This window comes from Chaetodon trifascialis, chromosome 3 (assembly GCF_039877785.1).
Source record: "Chaetodon trifascialis isolate fChaTrf1 chromosome 3, fChaTrf1.hap1, whole genome shotgun sequence".
NCBI lineage: Eukaryota > Metazoa > Chordata > Actinopteri > Chaetodontiformes > Chaetodontidae > Chaetodon > Chaetodon trifascialis.
In genome coordinates, this window is record NC_092058.1 from 7,206,355 (window position 1) to 7,224,771 (window position 18,417).

An 18,417-nucleotide genomic window follows, 5' to 3' on the forward strand; every position below is an offset into this window, starting at 1 on the left:
CTTCCTGACATTTAGTGAATCTGCCGCCGAGCTCTGTCATCCCACGGGCTTACGCTCCGGTGTGCGCGCAGTTGCTTGTGTTGCAATAATTCCAAGCGCTCCTTGTGCGTAAAACAGGAGAGTTGATAGCGGCAAGACGGTCAAAAGGGGAGGAAATCAGGTTTCATGCTCTCCATCGCTACTCTGGAACCACGTCCGCGCTTTGCTTCGTCTCTAGCGGAGCCTCCCGACGCCAGGTAGTCAAAACAAAATGTAAACAGAGAGGATTTTACTCACACGGCGGCGGACTGTGGAGTATCTGTCGCTGAAATGTAGTGCGTCAACGAGAAATCCCTCATACCTGTGGGCAGGCTGAAAACAGACAGGCGGCAGCGATCACCGGTAGGCGGTTTTTGCAGTTGAGAGCCAGCCCACGGTGACTGAGCTGAGAGACATCTGCGAGCGTTTGTCTGCTACAGGTTTGAACACACCTGGCACCGCCAAGAGAGATGTTGCCAAGCTCAGAAACGCCCCTTTTACGCTCAGCGGCAGCAGCGCCTTCTAGACGCGCGTGCTGGCTCCATCCTCCGGTGTGTTGTGGTACTAAATTAAAAAAAAAAAAAAAAAAAAAAAAAAAAAATCAAGAGTCCAGCGATGTAACTTGCTGTCATTTCAGTCTTAGTCTAAAATGTAGAACCAATGTTTATCTGCATTTCTTTTAAGGTCTTGAACATTTGGTAAAATAAGCGTAACGCACAAGATTAACTAAAAATACACAGAGCGTGTAATCCTAACGTCAAGCGTGTAAAACAAATTACTCCTAATTAAGACGCTTCATTTGCACAGAGTGAGGTAAGTGTGCATGGGCAGGACGTTCCTGCTCATCCAAATAAGCGTCTCCACAGCGCCACCTAGCGACACAGCCAGAGAAATCCAAACAATTTCCTGCTCCAGTTCATCACTCCCCGAGGTCTCTGGCTTGCACCGGCGTACCTACACACCACCACGCTTGGCTGCGTTCAACTGCGTTTATCCATGCATGGCCGATAAGATGCTTCTGAGCTGATTTAATCGTTAATTAACACCGCAGCTTTGTTTTCTAATTGTTTAGACAGAACATGCTTGCACTCGCCTCAGTACCGCGTCCATGCATAAATTACCATTATTTGAGGATGTTTTAGTGCTGAAAATCTGACCTTTTCTCAAGGGGAAACTGTGTTCCCACCTACATGCGAAGCCTACACATTTCATGGCCCGGGAGCGCACGCGCTGCATGAGCTCGTGCATTTACATGGACCTGTGTGTGTTGGCATCAACCTGTTCGTGAGGTACGGAACAGCTCCTTTGTCTTGAAACGCCGGCTGCATGACAAATGTTTTCTGATGCTCCATGAAAAATTCAGGATGATGCAAAACTGAAGTGGTGTTTAAGTGCAGCTGTGGAAGTTAATTAAGCTTTATAAATGTCATTTCATCCCCGGAGATCAGCAGTCATGTTTCACAGTGTGTTATAAATGATGCACAGTTTGCTTTTGCCAAAAACCTCTCCAATACAGCATGATGGATTTTGACAATTCGGGCGCGTTGACTCACAGGACAGTGTATGTCAGCATCATGTGGTCAAGTTAATTAACGTCATGACTGGAAGCAGGGAACGCACCTTCTGTAGTATTTATGAAGCAGCAGTAGTTTCTGTTCCCCGGGTGTGATGCATTAGAAGTGTGTGTTTAAATACAGAGTTGCCACCCTGGACATTGTGCTGAATAATTCATCGCCTCGTGGAGGATGATTAACAATGCTACCGTGTCTTTGATGGGGAGCGGGGATCCAAACAAACTGCGGCCTTTAAAAGGCTGAACACTGCGGTCAAACTCGTATCGACTGTTTTTCGAGGATTCTGCTGGATTTGTGGTGGAGGGACTAAAAAAGAGAAAAACGAGCTCTTTTCCTTAACGTCAAGGCTGATGATGGGCTAACGTTTTGTTTTTTTTTTGTTAAGGCCCACATTAGCTGGCTTTGTGTTGGCTTGACATGACTAAATCCAGATTATAGATGGCTCGGCCTTTTAAATCGTTCCATGGTGTGCCCAGAAATCATGTTGTGGTTAAGACCCCGGTGCCTGGAACTACACGTAACCTAAAATCAAATCCTGCAAAGACGCCTTCCCTCGTTTTTCTTCAGGCCCTCCAACAATCAGTAAAGACAGAAATCTGAAACATACTTGATAAATCATTGTGATAAAGATTTGTCATCTTACAAGTACGATGCCAAACATCTGCTTGTTCTTGCCTAAAAAATGTGAGCATTTCCTGCCTTCCTCGGTTATAGTTCATCATTAATTCAACACCTTTGGGTTCTGGACGAGCCAAACACTTCAAATATGCCACTTTGGTGACAAAAATGATCTATTTCCAGCTAACAGAAGTGTTAACGGAGACATTAATTTCAAACCAAATTATCAGAATTCATGTTTAATGTTTGAGTAATGGCTACGTAACAAAAAGGCTCTTTAGACATGCTTTACAGAATGTACAGGCAAACAAGGTCCAAAAATACTATTGAAAACAAAATGCAAAACTTCAACAATACAAAAAAAAAAAAAAAAGCAGCATTGGATATTGCCAGAGCAGTTACTGCTAAACTTTGGTATAAAGTCATAAAGGACGTTGGGAGAGTAAAACAATACAAATGCACATTACGTCTCACTGTGTCGGCAGGAAATATCGGACAGCGAATCGATGAAGCCCCCCGACATGTGGCTCCATTACGATGACTTATCACTGCAAGTTAAATTTCTCAATTGCTCAAAAAAAGGGGCATGAAACTCACCTTGGCCAACAATCACAAAACATCAACAAACAAGAAAAATCTGCTTCCAGTGAAGCAAGGAGTGTGTCAAAGCGCAGAGGAAGTCAGGACAGTCGTGTTGGTTTTAGGCTGCACTTGGAAACGATCCAGTTCAGGGGGAAAGGCTTGGAATGTGCTGATCTGGCAATCAAAGGCGATTAACGAAATGTGAAAACGAGGTGACTGACAGGCAGTTCGTACCTGCACGTACCGCTGAGGAGGTGGAGGTGCACCGATATCTGCTGCTGCTTAACACATACATCATTTTGAATTACTGATAGGAAGAAACAATCTGTACCGACGCTTTGTGACATCACATCGACAACAAAGCCTCACATTTTCACTGCAGACCTGTCAGCATTATTGATTTTTAGTGTCTGAACTCTCCCTCGAACACTCAGTGCACGTGACAAAAGAGGGAGGAAAGAACGTGAAATCCTTTCACGGTCAAAAAGAAATGCGGCAGCGCTGATTATCAGCGTAACGGAAGTGACAACGAGAAAAATAAACTTCCAAACATGTCGTCAAACATATCCACGGAGAATGAATGTGAGACACGCTCACCTGGCTAAAGCTAATGCAGTCTAATGCAGAGAGGTGCGTCTGTCAGTATAACACAATACAGTTTAACAGCACCAAAAGCTACACCCTCCAAAACGAGTTGAATCAAGTCCTCTCTCAAACAACAACAACAAAAAAACATTGCAACCTTCATGAAGGCAGGAGTTATTGCACGACTGTTGTATTGGACTGCATCGCTTTCAGCTGAGTGTACCTAATAAACAGGCAACTGAGTGTAACTTGCTAAATACAGTGAGCAAATGGGAGTTTTCGGAGAGTCACAAAACAAAGCCAATCGCATCCGAGCAACAAGTGCAACAATTCAGAGGATTTTTTAAGGACACTAACCTGATGAAACAAGCACATTTCTTTACACGAGGGGGCACTTTCACTTTCAAAACCTCAAAGCAATTTCATAGCTGACAGTTTCAGACCGTACAGTTTGCTGGAGCTGGCAGCTGTTTGATTACGGCCTTTGAGTGGATGAGGAAAACGACGCCCCTTTCCCAAGGACACGCGTCTTGTTACCTGAACCAACAGGTAAAAACGTCAGGGACAATAAGCTTAAAGTTACTGCAGCGTTCGTCTCAAACCTCTCCGTAAATGGGCGAGCAGGACATGGAATTTAATAGATTACTATCCTTATGTACACACACGTATAAAATAATACAATACATTCTCATTTTTCACAGTCCCAAGTGAAAACCTCGGCTTAATCAATAGCTACGGAAGGCTGGCGAAGCTGATGATGAATCCTCAGTACGTAGAAACGGCATGCACACTGCATAATAAAGTTTACCACCTTTAAATTAAGTGCCTGCGAGATGTGAGAAAAGGGAAAACAACTCAGTGCATACTGTACATATAACCCATAACGCCACCTTGATGGAGGTCACTGAGAATGCTTGTTAAAAAGGCCATCGGGTCGACAACCATTGGAAAAACAGTCAGCAAAACCATGATTGTCACATGTGCAAAAAAAACCTGTACGCTTTCTCCCCAGACTGCTCAACGTTTCGAAGACAGGAAATGAAGGAATAAACAATTGACAAAATCAAGATCAGATAAAGATGATATAGGATATATTCATATATATTCATAATATACACCACATTTTGGTGTCACTGTCTCTGGGATTTGCATAACAGGATACCAGATAGCATAGTTTAGAGTCAGTCGGGATGCCTGCGGGGACGAATGTTTTCAGTCTTCTTTCCTATATTAACAACCACACACTGCTGGTCAGGGGCTTGAACTGTGCCCTGTTTAAACCCCTCTTTTCTCCACTTAGGAACAGGTGGTTTGTAATTTCTACCAAAGTCACACAGGCTGCCCCAACAGGTGTCTCCACCAGGAGCGATGAGACAAAATTCAGCCCCACAGCAGCAGGGACGGAGGAGAGAGATCGCGAAGACTCGAGCGCGTCCCGGCATTCTCCCGTGGCAGCATCCGACGTGGCTCTTTAAAGCATACATTCATAGCTTTCTCTACAGAGAGAGCAAGGAGGAGTGGAGGGTGTGGGAGAAGGGGGTCCCGCAGGGGTGGAGGTGTCAAGGAGAAGGTCACTTTAATCACCAGCCCATTTCTCCAGCCCGACACAGCAGTCTCTCCGCAGCGGAGAACGTTAGCATGTCCTCTTGAGTGGAAGGGGAATGTAAACGTACAAGAGAGCATCTTTGGCAGAATGTGAGGAGTCTCTTTGGAGGTAGTGGGTGAAGGGGAGGGGGTGCAGCAAGGAGGAATCAGAGGCAGAACGTGGGTGGAGTGGAAGGACCTATGTGGGAGCAGGGTGCTCCTGAGGGTTAGTCCTATTAGAGGCACTTCTGTGGTCCTGTGTGCATTGGCTGGGAAAGCAGTCCACCTCTGCTTCACTCTGATCCTCTGCCCCGTCAGCAGCGGAGGCCAGAGGAGGTGTCCTGTGTACAGTCACTGGGTGCTGGGACGCGCCTGGTTGGGGTTTCGAGGATGGGTCTTCCCCCTCTCCCCAGAAGGACCTGCTGAGAGACTCTGCAAAGACAGTGCGACACAACACTTAGACGCTGACGCACTATACGACTGATTCCACACCACATATTTCTACAGCACACGCTCAGTTCAAGTAATGCCTCAAGCAAAATGCTTCCCATATGTGAGGATTTGCAGCTTTTCACTCTTTTATATCCATGAATACTGTTAGATTCTGGACTTGTGATCAGTATTTTTCATTGTTTGACAGTTTAAGGAATAAAAAAATAATAATTAATTGCAGCTCTAGATGTTCTGATTATTCATAAACCACCATTGTTTCCCATCTAATCTCAGCAGGGAACATAACGTTGGCTGTAGCCTGCAAGCCCTCCGACCACCTGAACAACTGTCATAACAAGCCTCTATGCATCTAAACAGATCACAACTGAAAGATCAATACCTCTAATAAATACAATAATGCGAGTTTACCAGTTCACTGGGAAATCTCTCATCTGTGAAATACTGGCGTCAGTAAATCAATGACCTCGAATACCCTGTATAAAAAGGTAACCTAAGAGCAAATTTGCCTGAGCATCTGCAAGATTTCTAACAGCCAAAAGAGAGAAAAACATTTACAGAATCCTTGTTATTCTTTTTCAGCAGCTGCAGGATGCTGAAAATCCAATGTGTTACCAAAACACCTCAGCAGGCAGGACATGACAGTTTCCAACCAGACAAAAAAAAAGGTAAAAACTGGAATGTCTCACCATTCGCGTAGTGCTCGGGGGGAGTGTGGCTGCTCAACCTTTTATCATGCGAGGTGAGAAAAATGGACGAGTCCTGGTTGCTAATGAGGCTCTCCAGAGCCGGGTCCTCGTGCTGGGCATGCTCGCTGAAGCTCTCCTTCAGGCCTGGAAGAGTCTTGTCCAGCGGGTCGTCCTCCCCCAGATAGGCGTATGGGCAGTACTCTCGCGTGCGGGAGTAGATGTTGGCATTGTCGTAGCAGTCGGAGCAGATGACCAGCGGACCTGCACCACCTGGACAGACGCAATAACCTTCTCCATAAGTGTTACTGTCCTTATGTTTGCCTGTTCCTGACCTGGGTTTCATCTGGAGACTCAGTCAGGGTGAGTGTGCTGACAGTAGCTCAGAAAAGACCTCTCAAGTACATAATCACCTGCATATACATGTATATGTAATATGTATAAAAAAGACCTTTAACCTTAATACACCTTAATATTTATAAGACGAGCTGAACGGCCCAGTGAAAGGCACAGAGATATGGTTTCAAAAACTCCTTTCCAAATGGATAACACCACCTAAGCGCCTGTGTGCAGAGGACACTAACCTGTGGGGAGTCCAGCCAGTCCCTCGCGGGGCTCTCCAGGGTGGAAGCTGCTGCGGCCATTGAACAGAGAGCCGACCCTGCAGTGCAGCAGGCCATTCCCCTCAGTTTCCACCTCGCTGCCTGTGTCTCCATAACACACACCTGGGACATACGCGATAATTAGTCAGTGTCTCGTTTCGGCTGGAGTGTCCTGCAAAGCACATCTGAGAGGCTGTATTTTATTAACGACATTTATTTAAAGAAATGTTTTCATCTGTTTTTCCAGGCGGGCGAGAGGTGCTACTGTGTGTGTCTTTGTGTGATCCTTTTGATCTCTGCGATGCTGACATGACAAACTGTGTTTTCTTTTGATCAATGCTGACACAACAGAAACCACGAGGTGAAAACTCAGAGATATAATGCAGAAATATGATCCATAATAAGCAGATATAAGTCTGTCTATTGGACTTTATGTCTAATCAAAAGTCACTACAAAGTGAACTAATAAATTATTGACCATTACAGATACACCATCAGTGCCAATTGTTAAATTATTAACTAAACTAAGAAGACAAGGCACAGCACACGTCGGTTTCCATAATCCCGTTTAAATCCATCTAAAATAAAAACCATAACAGGTAGAACATTCAATCTTTTTGCAGTAGAAAGCTAAGTGTCACCCTTTTGTATGCATGTGATAATGTTACATAGCATTAGATTATGAGCAGTGCAAAACATGGTGACATGCGTGGCATATCGGCCGTTATCATTTATGAGCATACGCAGCTTGACACCAGAATCAGCAAAAATACTAGTGTCGGCGACGGTGGACTATTTCTACTTCAGAGTTCAAAGGGTCAAATTACAGAGGCACCAGTGCTGTCAGTGATCACAGCAGAGATGATCTTTCACCCTCACTCGTTCTATCAAGATCATGACATCATTTCCTTGTCATCGTGACAAATCGAAGCAGACTGATTATTCCTGATGACGAGAAAACAAAAAAGCAAAAATAACATCGTGCATGGCGCTGAGACGAACCTAAAAGGAAGATTACTCACCGTCTGTGCCCTTATGAACATATCCATTTGAGAGAGGAGGCATGAGCTGCTGGTGGCTGCCAGCCTCAGAGTTACTGTAGCCTTCCTGCGGCTCTGACAAAGTACCCTGAGAGGACAGGTAGCTGGGGATGTCTGCCGGCAAATTCATCTCATCTGGAACAGACAGAGACACATTTTGTTATACGGTATCGAGTTCAGTGAATCAGCCTCCTCCTCACAACAAAGTGCCCTCCCCATAGTCACATTTCATGCTTTTCCAACAGCCATATCTATTGAGCCAAGCTTCAAATGAAAGGCAGGCTTATTCTATATCACAGATGTCTAAACTGCTGACCTGTGTTGGTGATGCTGTAGTCCTCACTCTTCCTGCGCATGTGATAGATGACAATGACCCACACCAGCGAGGTTCCAACCACACAACACACCACCACAATCACCACGATGCCCACGGTGGTCCAGCCGTCCTGGTCGTATCCCGTGCCGGTGTCACAGTTTGGCGAGGGCGACACGCTCAGGTAAATGTGGCCGCGCTCTGTTCCCAGAGTATTAGACATGATGCAGGTGTATTTCCCAGCGTCGGCAGGGCCGGCATCAACTATGATGAGGAGCTGGTTGGCTGCGGCAAAGAAGTGGCGCTCGGTGAGAACCAGGGGGCCGTCGTCTTTGGTCCAGTTGAGACGAGGGGCGGGGCTGCCTCCAGCGATACACTGAAGCACGGCGGTTTCACCGCGGGCCACCGTTCGGTCTTCCAGCGGTCGCATGAAGGATGGAGTTTCTGGAGGAGGAGAAGAGTCATCGATTTTTCATTTAATATCCCCGCAGCGTTTGTGTCAAATTGTAACAACGGATGTGTTTGAGGTCCTGTTTGTTATTTTTATAGCAACGTTTTTTTAGTACTAATGTTTCAGCTTTGATGGCAAACTTTGACCAAGTTATTGATTATATTCCAGCGCATACGTTAAATAATATCCCAGAGGCACGGTCATTAAGAGGCGGAATTGAACAGTTGTGTCAGAGGTGCTCCATCAAGCCAGATTTAAGTATTCTCCGTGGCCATGCTATAATAAGGTTTGCATTTCCATCATCATTAGTTAAAATTACTGAGGAGGAAACACAAAAACAACAATGTGTAATGAGTGACAGCCTTAAATGAGCGGCCAATTTCAGCAGAGTGACTCAGCTGAAATGACCCAGTAGTGAAACATCAGTAATACGCTCCGTTAATCAGGTGGGTGACTCACCCAGGACGGTGAGAGTGGCGTTTGCAGACAGGCTGCCAGCTGCGTTTTGAGCCGTGCAGCTGTACACCCCCATGTCTTCGGTCTTCACGTTGGCGATGAAGAAGATGTCGTCATCTGGCATCACGTGCATCCTGCGCTCGCGGGCGGCGGGGAAGTCAGTGCCTCCGTCCTTCTGCCAAGCAATTTGGGGTGATGGATGGCCCTCGGCAGCACACTCCAGCCTGGCCATCGTCCCAGTCCGGATCGTCAGATCCATGGGAGTCTTTAGAAAGGACGGCAGCTCTGAAAGATGGGACAGAAAGTCAAGGGTGGGACGCGGAAGAAGAGAATGTATGGGACAAAGGTCAGAGCTCAAAGAGCGGTCTCAAGGGTTCTGTTTTCTAAAATTTACCACATTATCCACCAAGTAAGGACACAATCTATCAGTGTTTAGTAATATTGGCAAGCTCCATCAATCACGCTCGCTGACAAACATCCTCACCGTTGACAGTGAGCTTGGCCCTGTTGGAATAGTTGGAGCCGAAGTGATTGGACACCACGCACTGGTATCGGCCCTCGTCGGTGAAGTTGACGTTGAGCAGGTGAAGCACGGTGGTGTAGATCAGCTCTCCCTCCTGGTACCGGGCATAGTTTTGCACCTCTGCATCATACAGCACCTCCCCGTCCTTCCGCCAAGCCGTGCTCATTGGCGAATCGCTGCTGCTGGACGCCACGCAGCTCAGAGTCACGTTGTTTCCCCGCAGTGCCACAGACGTCTCTGGGTGGGTGGTGATATGAGGCTTGGGGAAATCGTCTGTGGAGGAGCAGGGAGAGAAGGTGTGACACTCAAGCTTTTACATCAGGAAAGGCAATATGGTGGTCAGCTTATATCTATTAGGACCAAACAACAGGATTTCCTAAACTGCTCCACTTCCATCATTCACGTTACATTTCAAAACATCCCAGAATGCCCTTTCCCAGATGATTTTCTACTGTGCTCACTTGAAACGAATCGAACTGGGAACAGAGAGAATGGGACTGACCGCAAACAAACTCCTCCGGGCTGATGGACAGGACGCTGCGACCAAGAAGGCCGGCAGGATGAGCGCAGATAGCGGAGACGGACGGCTGGAACTGGCTGTCCGTGAGCCAAGGCCCCAGCCACTGCATGTGGCAGTCACACAGCAGGCTGCTCGTGTTCAGGATACTGAAAACAGAAAGGTGACGGAGGACGATTAGTTGAAACTGGAGAGATAAAAGGATGAGAGCATGAGTTTGGGATTTCCCAGATTTGTCTGTGAACAATTCAGAAAGTGATTTTCAACATATTTATGTTAACGTAAACAATCAGTGACACAGAACCACTGCGAATGATAAAGTTCTGCATGTCCACAGGAGTCGCTTCATTATCTTAAAGGCATGACCACTTTTCAAACCAGCCAGCAAGAGACGTCAAAGAGCCAACCGACCGCAGGACCTGAATTACATCTTAAATTATCCCGAGACAGGAAAATTGATTCATGGCTAACAACATCTGCAGAACCATGTTTCAATATGTTTTATCCTAAAATAAATCTTAATTACAAGGGTGTTGCCTTTGTGCTGCTACAGCTGAGTTATCAGGCAAAACCACTTTAACCGCTCATCAAGCAAATAGTGCTATATTCTATTAAAGCAGCAGACTAATTAATAACAGGATACGACTACTGTTGTGGTCGACTTTCTGAGCCGAGCAGCTGCTGGGGCATTTCGTTAGCCACTGCTCGAGAGACACTCCTAAAAAAAGGCCGGGAGACTTAACATTTCCACGGTCTTTAACCGTTATCACCTTCCTCATACGACTCTATACTCTCCTTTAATTACACCATTACTTAATCATTCTAATTACATTTTAATGAAAGCAATAACAATAAGTCAGATGGAGAAACAATATTAACACAGGGAAAAGCTGCCTTCCAAATGTGCTGTAAGGTTCAATCTGTGTCTACTCACAACACTTTGAGCTTCGTGTGGGACAGCGCCTCGGGGTGTATCGACATGATGCCGTTCTTGCTGAGGTCCCTGCAGAGGGGACAGAAATATGAATCAGACACACCTATGATGCGATTTGATCCAAATGGCATCCCCATTTCACAAGCATAAGACAACAGCGGCAGCACAGTGGTAATAAAAGCCTCCTGCTATCTTTAATCATTCCACAATAACGTCAGGTCCTTCTGAGACGCCGGTAGAGCTGTGGATTTACTCACAGGTGCTCCAGGTCCTCCAGGCCATCGAACGCTTTCTTCGTGATTGATTTGATTTTGTTCCGCTGAAGGATTCTGTAAAATAAAAAGATTTCAATGGATGGGCTGTAAGACCTGCTGCTGGGTAACATTTTATAGCGCACTGGAGCCGGCGTGTCAGCGGCTTTTCATTAAGGCTAAATTAAGACATTTGACCAGCCTTTCAATGCAAACCTGAGGAGCAATTTCACAGCATCATAAACCTGAGTCAATAAAGCTTTACAGTCACATCTCTGCAACACTGATACAGAATTTGACATGCACCTGCTATATTTGTCTACATGCAACACATTTTCCAAACATGCATTACATATTAAATCATAATCTGCCTCTATTCCCATCTATCTGTACGTATGTGTGTACAATCTGAGTGTCCTCACAGTGTGTTCAGCTTCTTCATTCCATCAAACACACCGATGGAGTCTTCAATGGCCCAGGAGATTTCATTATTGCGGATATCTCTGAAAAACAAGGAGTCATATTTCAGATATTAAACACTTTCTGCAGAGGCCGTAGACTCTTCCTGCACGTGTTTTTGTTTTTAAAGACCACAGAGAGGGCACGTTATCTCCGCTGCGGCTGTCAGCGGCAGAGGCTCTCGGTTAGGACACTAACGCTCTGAGACAGCGCGCTTCCACGGCGTGTCACAGTTCGCTTCCCTCCGGTTCTGATGAGGGGAAATTAATTGGCTCTGTTGAGCGCTGGGACAGTTCATGGGTCTGCTGGAAACCCAGAGAGAGGCCTTGTGTTTACAGGATGGGTCAGGGGCTCTTTTGTTTCTCTTTCCTCATGCCTGGCCACCTCTGAAAGAACCTCAGCGCTCTCCAATTCCCCTCTCCCATGAAAGCTCCCAGGATGGTCAAGCTCTCAAATATGACCCCTCTCTGCTTACAGCTCAGTGGCTTAAGCAGAATATAGTGTCTCAACATGTCTCACCTCACAGATGAAGAAGACATGCTTGCTCAGTCAGGCTGAATCGTAGGTACACAGTATTTTCTTTTGTGGTGGTGTTAATAGGATTTCGAACTCTCACGTAATATCCTGCAGGCACACGGATTTGGAAACGGGCAAAAGCAGCAGACCTTTACCATATTTGAACCACGTAATGTATCATCTGACACTGAAATGGGGCGTATAAATGCAGCAGCACATTACTGTAACATATAACTCCTATTAACTTGATGAACCGAGCAGCGCGCAATATTTAATGGCATTCAACACCCAAGAAAGCACGTCCCAATTTCTCTTCTTGACAAAACCGGAGCTGCTGCGTTATTTGCTGCTACGCCCAGCAGACACTGAAATGTTGAGCATAATGCATGCTGATATTATTTTATCCCTGCTTGACAAAGTATCAAAGAGCAAACAAACTCAAATCCCAGAGGAGGAGTCGTCTTGCTCTACCCACACGGACAAAGGACTCGGTCAAACTTGATCTCTTGCCCTCTGGCTCAGCTACAGCGTGGAGACCACTCCGCTCTCTCCCCCACACAACATCACAGCAACCCTGTGTACAGCACATGGTGCACATGGGCGGCTGCATCTCGAATATTTAATTTAGGAATCTGTCATTTCACATGCTGATAATGCTTTAAAAACTCTATTTCATGTTCCTACTCATTTGAGATCATAGGAAATGTCAGGCCAGAGGACACAAAACCAAGAGAACAGGATTCTACGGCAATTACACATTGGGTGGTTGGATGTTAGACTAAGCAGATGACTATTGACAAGCAGGATGAGAATGCAACAAAGACTATGTAAGAGGATGCAGACTCAAAATACTGGCCTTTTCCACTGTTATTCCTCTAAGCCACTTAAGATTACTCGGGAAATATATTCAAGACAAGACAAGAACTACACACGAACAGCGAAACAATCAGACCTACTGTAGTTAGCGGCCTTCATGAGCGTGCACGGAGCCAAGAACAAGTCAAAGCCTGGTTATATCTTGCATGCTAAGCTTCATTACGCTTCTTAGATAAAGAGCGTAACACAGATTTTTGACAGATTTATTTAAGATGCAATACTTACAGGGTGCGCAGGCTCGCCAGGCCGCTGAATACCCCCTCTCCCAAATGGCTGATGGAGTTCTCCCCCAGGTTCAGGCTCTCCAGGAGACCCAATCCCACGAACGCCGTCTCCTCGAGCCTCGTCAGATGATTGAAGGACAAGTCTCTGCACACAGCAACCGCGTATATGATAAAGATCAGTTCAAATCATTTCCATATTAACAGCAGTCTGGTATGTTTGTGTAACTCTGCATTCAGGGATGATACTCCAAAATGAGACATTTTCAGAAGTGTTAAAAACGTATACAGCACATCCGCCGGAGGGAAGATAGCAGTGAATTAGCTTCAGACACCCAACAGTACTGCAGCAAGATAACAATAACTCGTCTGAGCACACAGAATGAATTTCAGAGCCAGGGGCTGATGAAAGAAAGTGAGGACTCTCAGGATTTTAGCGATGCAGCGAACACACTCACAGCTCCTCCAGCTTTTGGCAAAACTCCCAGGCATCTGGTCGGATGATGCCGACAGCATTCTGGCTGACCCGCAGGACACGCAGCATGCGCAGGCCATACAGCCAACCTTTGTTGACCTCAGTTAGGTTATTGTGCTCCAGCTCTCTGAGACACAGATGGGACAACAAAATTAACAAAAACAACATAAATTGGTTTACTTTTATTACAAATCTGCTCGAGTGAATGTGGCTACAAACATGACCAGAAGTTTGTTTTGGAAAAATACAGAATAAGTTATGAGGGTTTTTGCTGTTTTAGTGTTTTCCCCACCAAGTCTCTCCTTCCTCTGTGCATTTACAGACAGATTTATAACTATTTTAAAGGGTTTTACACTGTTTGCAATGTTGGGTGCTAAAAGGAGAGTCTGAAGTGTTTCCTCACAGTTCTTCGATGTTGTTGAGCCCAAAAAAGGCTCCATCCATGAGCTTAGTGATGCCGTTCCTCTGCATCTTCAGTGACCTCAGTGACTCCATCCCTTTGAACGTCAGGCTGTCCACTATCTTGATCTTGTTGCGCTTCATTTCACTGCAGTGAGAGCAAGCTGTGTTATTTTTCTTCAACCGAATACATTCATACACACATAAAAAAAACTGCAGCAGGGCCACTGGAACATTTTTCAGTTGGACTGACGCTAAATTCAGCCAACTACTTAAGTCAGAGATGATACAACAGAAATTAAATCCACAGATTTGTCTGCCAACTATCAACCGTTAAAACAGTTTTTGACTAACGACTTCTTGTGCTTGCATACGATACTCACAGGAACTGAAGCTGTGGAAGTCTGAAGACTTTGGATGGCAGCACGGCTAATCTGTTCCTGTTCAGCTTCAGCACCAGCAGGGTGCTGGAGATGTTTTCAAAGCAGCCGGGCTCGAGGACGCTGATCTTGTTATTACTCAAATTCCTACGAGAGAAAAGAGCAGAAGCATTAGAGCCGAAATCAAGAAGAATAATGTTTGCTCTCTAATTATACTTGCATTAGTGCAGCATTGTGCAGCACTGGCAGGTGTATGTGATCTCTTAGTGCTCTCTAGTTTTACTTTATTTTACATTCAGCCTGTATTCTGAGGCAGAAAATCTGTCCCAATCCTCTCTGGCTGTGAAAAAGAGGTTAAATGATGACTGAAATAAGCAGCCTTTGCTTACAGATACTTCAGCTGCATGGAGGGGAAGGATCCGACTTTGAGCTCAGAGATGGAGTTGGAGGTCAGGTCCAGGGTCTCCAAGGAAACGTACGGCTGCAGCTGATGCATCAACAGCTCCGTGATCCGATTGTGGACTCTGAATCATAAAGAAATGATCAAGTGTTAGTTTTCCAAGTCATATTCAATCTGATTGTTCAGACGAACCGAACAGTAACTCACCAACGCTTTGGTGTCGGTATAGAAGACACAGTAAGGCATCAAAAGTTTGGAAATGATTCTTCCAGAATGGTTTTAAATTTATGGGGTTTTTTTTTATTTCGGAAAGATTTGTTCACAGTTATTATTTTCTTTGGGAAAAGCAGGTGAGAGCACACATCACGCCAAATGACATGCGCTCAGATTCATCACCTGAGGGCGGCTGATCAAAGCAGAAAACAGTACAGACAGAAAACGTCTGTCTTAACTTAAATGAGGCATAGTTCTACATTAAGATATTCAAGGATTTGTTTGAGCGGCGACAGGAGGGGGAAGAAAAGCTGAAGGGGATTCTATACTTACAATGACAGCGAGGTGATATTTGAGGAAACATCTCCAAGAAAGGGAAGAACAGTCAGCTCATTGTGATTCATGGTGCTGAAACGAAATTCAACAGAACATTAGCATCACATCAAGAAGGAGGCAGAGAAAATCTGCCGTGGAGTGACAGAAAATCATCACGGACGCTACAACTCTCTCCTAAACATATGAGAAATTCTGAGCAGTTTAACAAGTTCACAACAGCTTGAAATTTCCATTTAGTTGCCAGTTTATTAGGCACGCCTGGCTAAAGCTAACATCATTGAATACAACGGCAAAGCAGCAAACGCTCCCATCATGAAGTTCATAATGTTCTTTTAACTGTTTTAGAGAAGTGAGGATTAACTTGAACTTTGGATGTTGTTGAACTGGCTGTTTCTATTATTCTGTATTGCATTAATATCACTAAACATTTGAAAGAACAGATTAAAAATTACAGCAACACAAACCACAATCTCCAAAGTGACTGTAAGCGTGAGCCTCTCTAGACCTGGTTCAATGAAAACTGGACATTACAACATCCGTGACGGTTGGATTTACTGCATGTACAAGGCTGCACTGGTTTTAGTGAGGTGCACCTGAAAAACTGGGAAGTTTGTGTAAATATTGGATTATAATTTGGTCACATTTTCTACAGTGGCTGGATTAGGGCTGCACCTGACAATTCATTTAAACCATTGACCACTTCCTCAATTAACTGACAAGCTGTTTGGTCTATAAAATGTCCAAAAATGGTGAAAAATGGCAATCAGTGTTTCCCAAAGCCCAAGATGACATCCCCAAATGTCCATTTACTGCCATAGAGGAGTGGAGAAGGAGGAAATAGTCACATGCAAGAAGATGAAATTAGAGAATTTGGCCTTTATTCTTTAAAAAACAAACAAACAAAAAACCTCAAACCGATTATTCAATTATTAAAATAGTTGCCAATTAATTTCATAGTCAACAACTAACAGATTGTTCGTTGCAGCTCCAGTTCGGATACATCACTTTGGATGTGCTTCTTTTTAACTTGTCCACAGATGTCTTCACAATGAAAACAACGAAAATACGGATATAGTCTATGTCCAAAACACAAATACAAGCTCATCAAGTGAGGGTCAAGTGGCTAAAACACATCTAAAGGAGGTTTCTCGGTCTGTTATGGTGCATCTCTTGGCCGAGAGCAAATCAGTGCTGTGGATTCAGCTCAGGACGAACTTCAGCTCATTTGCGTCCATCCGGTTGTGTACTTACACTTGGGTTGTCTCCTCTGGTGGGTCCATGGGAGCCGTCGACAACCTTTTCCTGTTGCAGTCCAGAATGAGGACCTCATCTTGTCCTTGGGAACACGAGCAGGGAACAGGACAAGAGCCGAGAGCCCGGGCACTCACACTCAACAGCATGAAGACAAGGGCCGAAGGAACGGGCCAACCTTCCGCCATTTTAAATGACTTCCTACTGAAGGCTACGTAGCTACGTGGCTAACTCGCTAAACTGGCACGTTGAAGTAAACAGTTAGAAAATCACCATAAGACTGTTCCTGCACTTCCACAGCAGTCAAGCGGACACATACTTCATGTTCACAGTGCCATAATCCGAGGCAGAACTGTAAAATACAGCTTTTTTCCAACTTGCGTGAGGCATCCCAGCAGAGATTTCTTCCCTTCTTCCCAGTGCCTGGAATTCCTTCCGCTCCAATCTGGACACCCTCCCGTAGCGGCTAATGCTAGCTCACTGCTGTGGTGAACTGGCCCCACAAATGCACCGCTTTTCGCCCGACGACATCGGTTTAGCTCCGAACTTGGCTGGCTTTTGATTATACTGAACCAAACGAAATATTATCCTTGCTCATCCCGACTGTTTACAACGCATTGACGATAATTTTCTCCGTCTTCTGCATCCAGAAAGAACAACAAAGCGCCTGGGGTTGATGACATAGGATATCCCACATCCCACCCCTTTCCAGCATACTTACAGTGATTCTATTGGTCCGTGCTTAAGCTTGTCAAACATTTGCGCCGATTTGATTGGATCTCAATGCAATATGTTGTTGTGGTTGCCTCTACTGTACACACACAAAAAAAGTTTCACAGAACTGCTCTTGTATGAGTATTGTTGGTAATTTCCGCTTTATGCCCTTTGAGAGTTATATATAATATTATGTAGCCTATGTAATCAAGTCTCTTAAGATAATTTCACGTGTAAAAAGCGCGTTTAAATGTCATTTTTTAAATACATACATAACAAACGCATAATGCCCCTACACCTGTCCTACACAGGTGAATATCTTTGGCATGTGCATTGAGGGGATGTTATGAGCTTTAATTTTATTTAATTTTAATTTTATTTTACATATTAGTAGTAATAATATAGCAGTATTGTAAGCTTTTGGTATACAGCACCTTTCAAAACAAATTAACAGCGTGCTTATCATGTGAAAAAGCATTAGCGCATCAATTAATAAGAGCAGGATAATAAATGACAGAGAATGAAATACAACATGATGAAATATGATCAAGGAGAATAAACCCCCCCCCCAAAAAAAAAGCTAGATTAGACTTACAAAATAAAAAATTAGGGTTCTTAAGAATTTATTTCTGATTATTTTGTCTTACAGGTATTACTGTTATTGCTTTTTTGTATTTGGTAAATTGTGTTAATGTAATAGACATTTTGTTTATTGTTGTTATATTTCTCACTGGATGATATGTTTTAGTTGGTGTTACTCCTGAGATCAGACTGAAGTTTTAAGGTCAGTAAGTGAAGCAGTGTGACCATATTTGGAAAAGAAACCGTGTGTGCAGAGGATGCAGAAAGTCTGTTATTTATTTCATTTGTCTTATTGAAGTCTCCACAGCTGCAGGATGATTTATGTGTGTGCTAAATAATATCAACATAATGTTTTTGCCTTCGGTGGTGTATTGTAACTAAATACATTTGAAGTTACTGTTCAGTTAAGTA

At 44.5% G+C, this 18,417-nt stretch overlaps 1 protein-coding gene across 1 annotated transcript; it reads right to left on the reverse strand.

Annotated features, from left to right (window-relative positions):
* Window positions 1-2,435: 2,435 nt before the first annotated feature.
* lrig2 (leucine-rich repeats and immunoglobulin-like domains 2) lies at window positions 2,436-17,391 on the reverse strand. The gene is made up of 18 exons (XM_070958967.1): window positions 16,711-17,391; window positions 15,457-15,531; window positions 14,900-15,034; window positions 14,514-14,657; window positions 14,135-14,278; window positions 13,715-13,858; window positions 13,261-13,404; window positions 11,607-11,687; window positions 11,191-11,262; window positions 10,934-11,002; window positions 9,985-10,148; window positions 9,444-9,755; window positions 8,963-9,244; window positions 8,056-8,496; window positions 7,722-7,874; window positions 6,682-6,822; window positions 6,101-6,370; window positions 2,436-5,393 (listed from the first exon to the last, which is right to left on the reverse strand). Exons 1-18 carry the CDS (start codon window positions 16,896-16,898, stop codon window positions 5,161-5,163), a joined length of 3,192 nt encoding a protein of 1,063 aa, XP_070815068.1. The 5' UTR covers window positions 16,899-17,391; the 3' UTR covers window positions 2,436-5,160.
* Window positions 17,392-18,417: the final 1,026 nt, after the last annotated feature.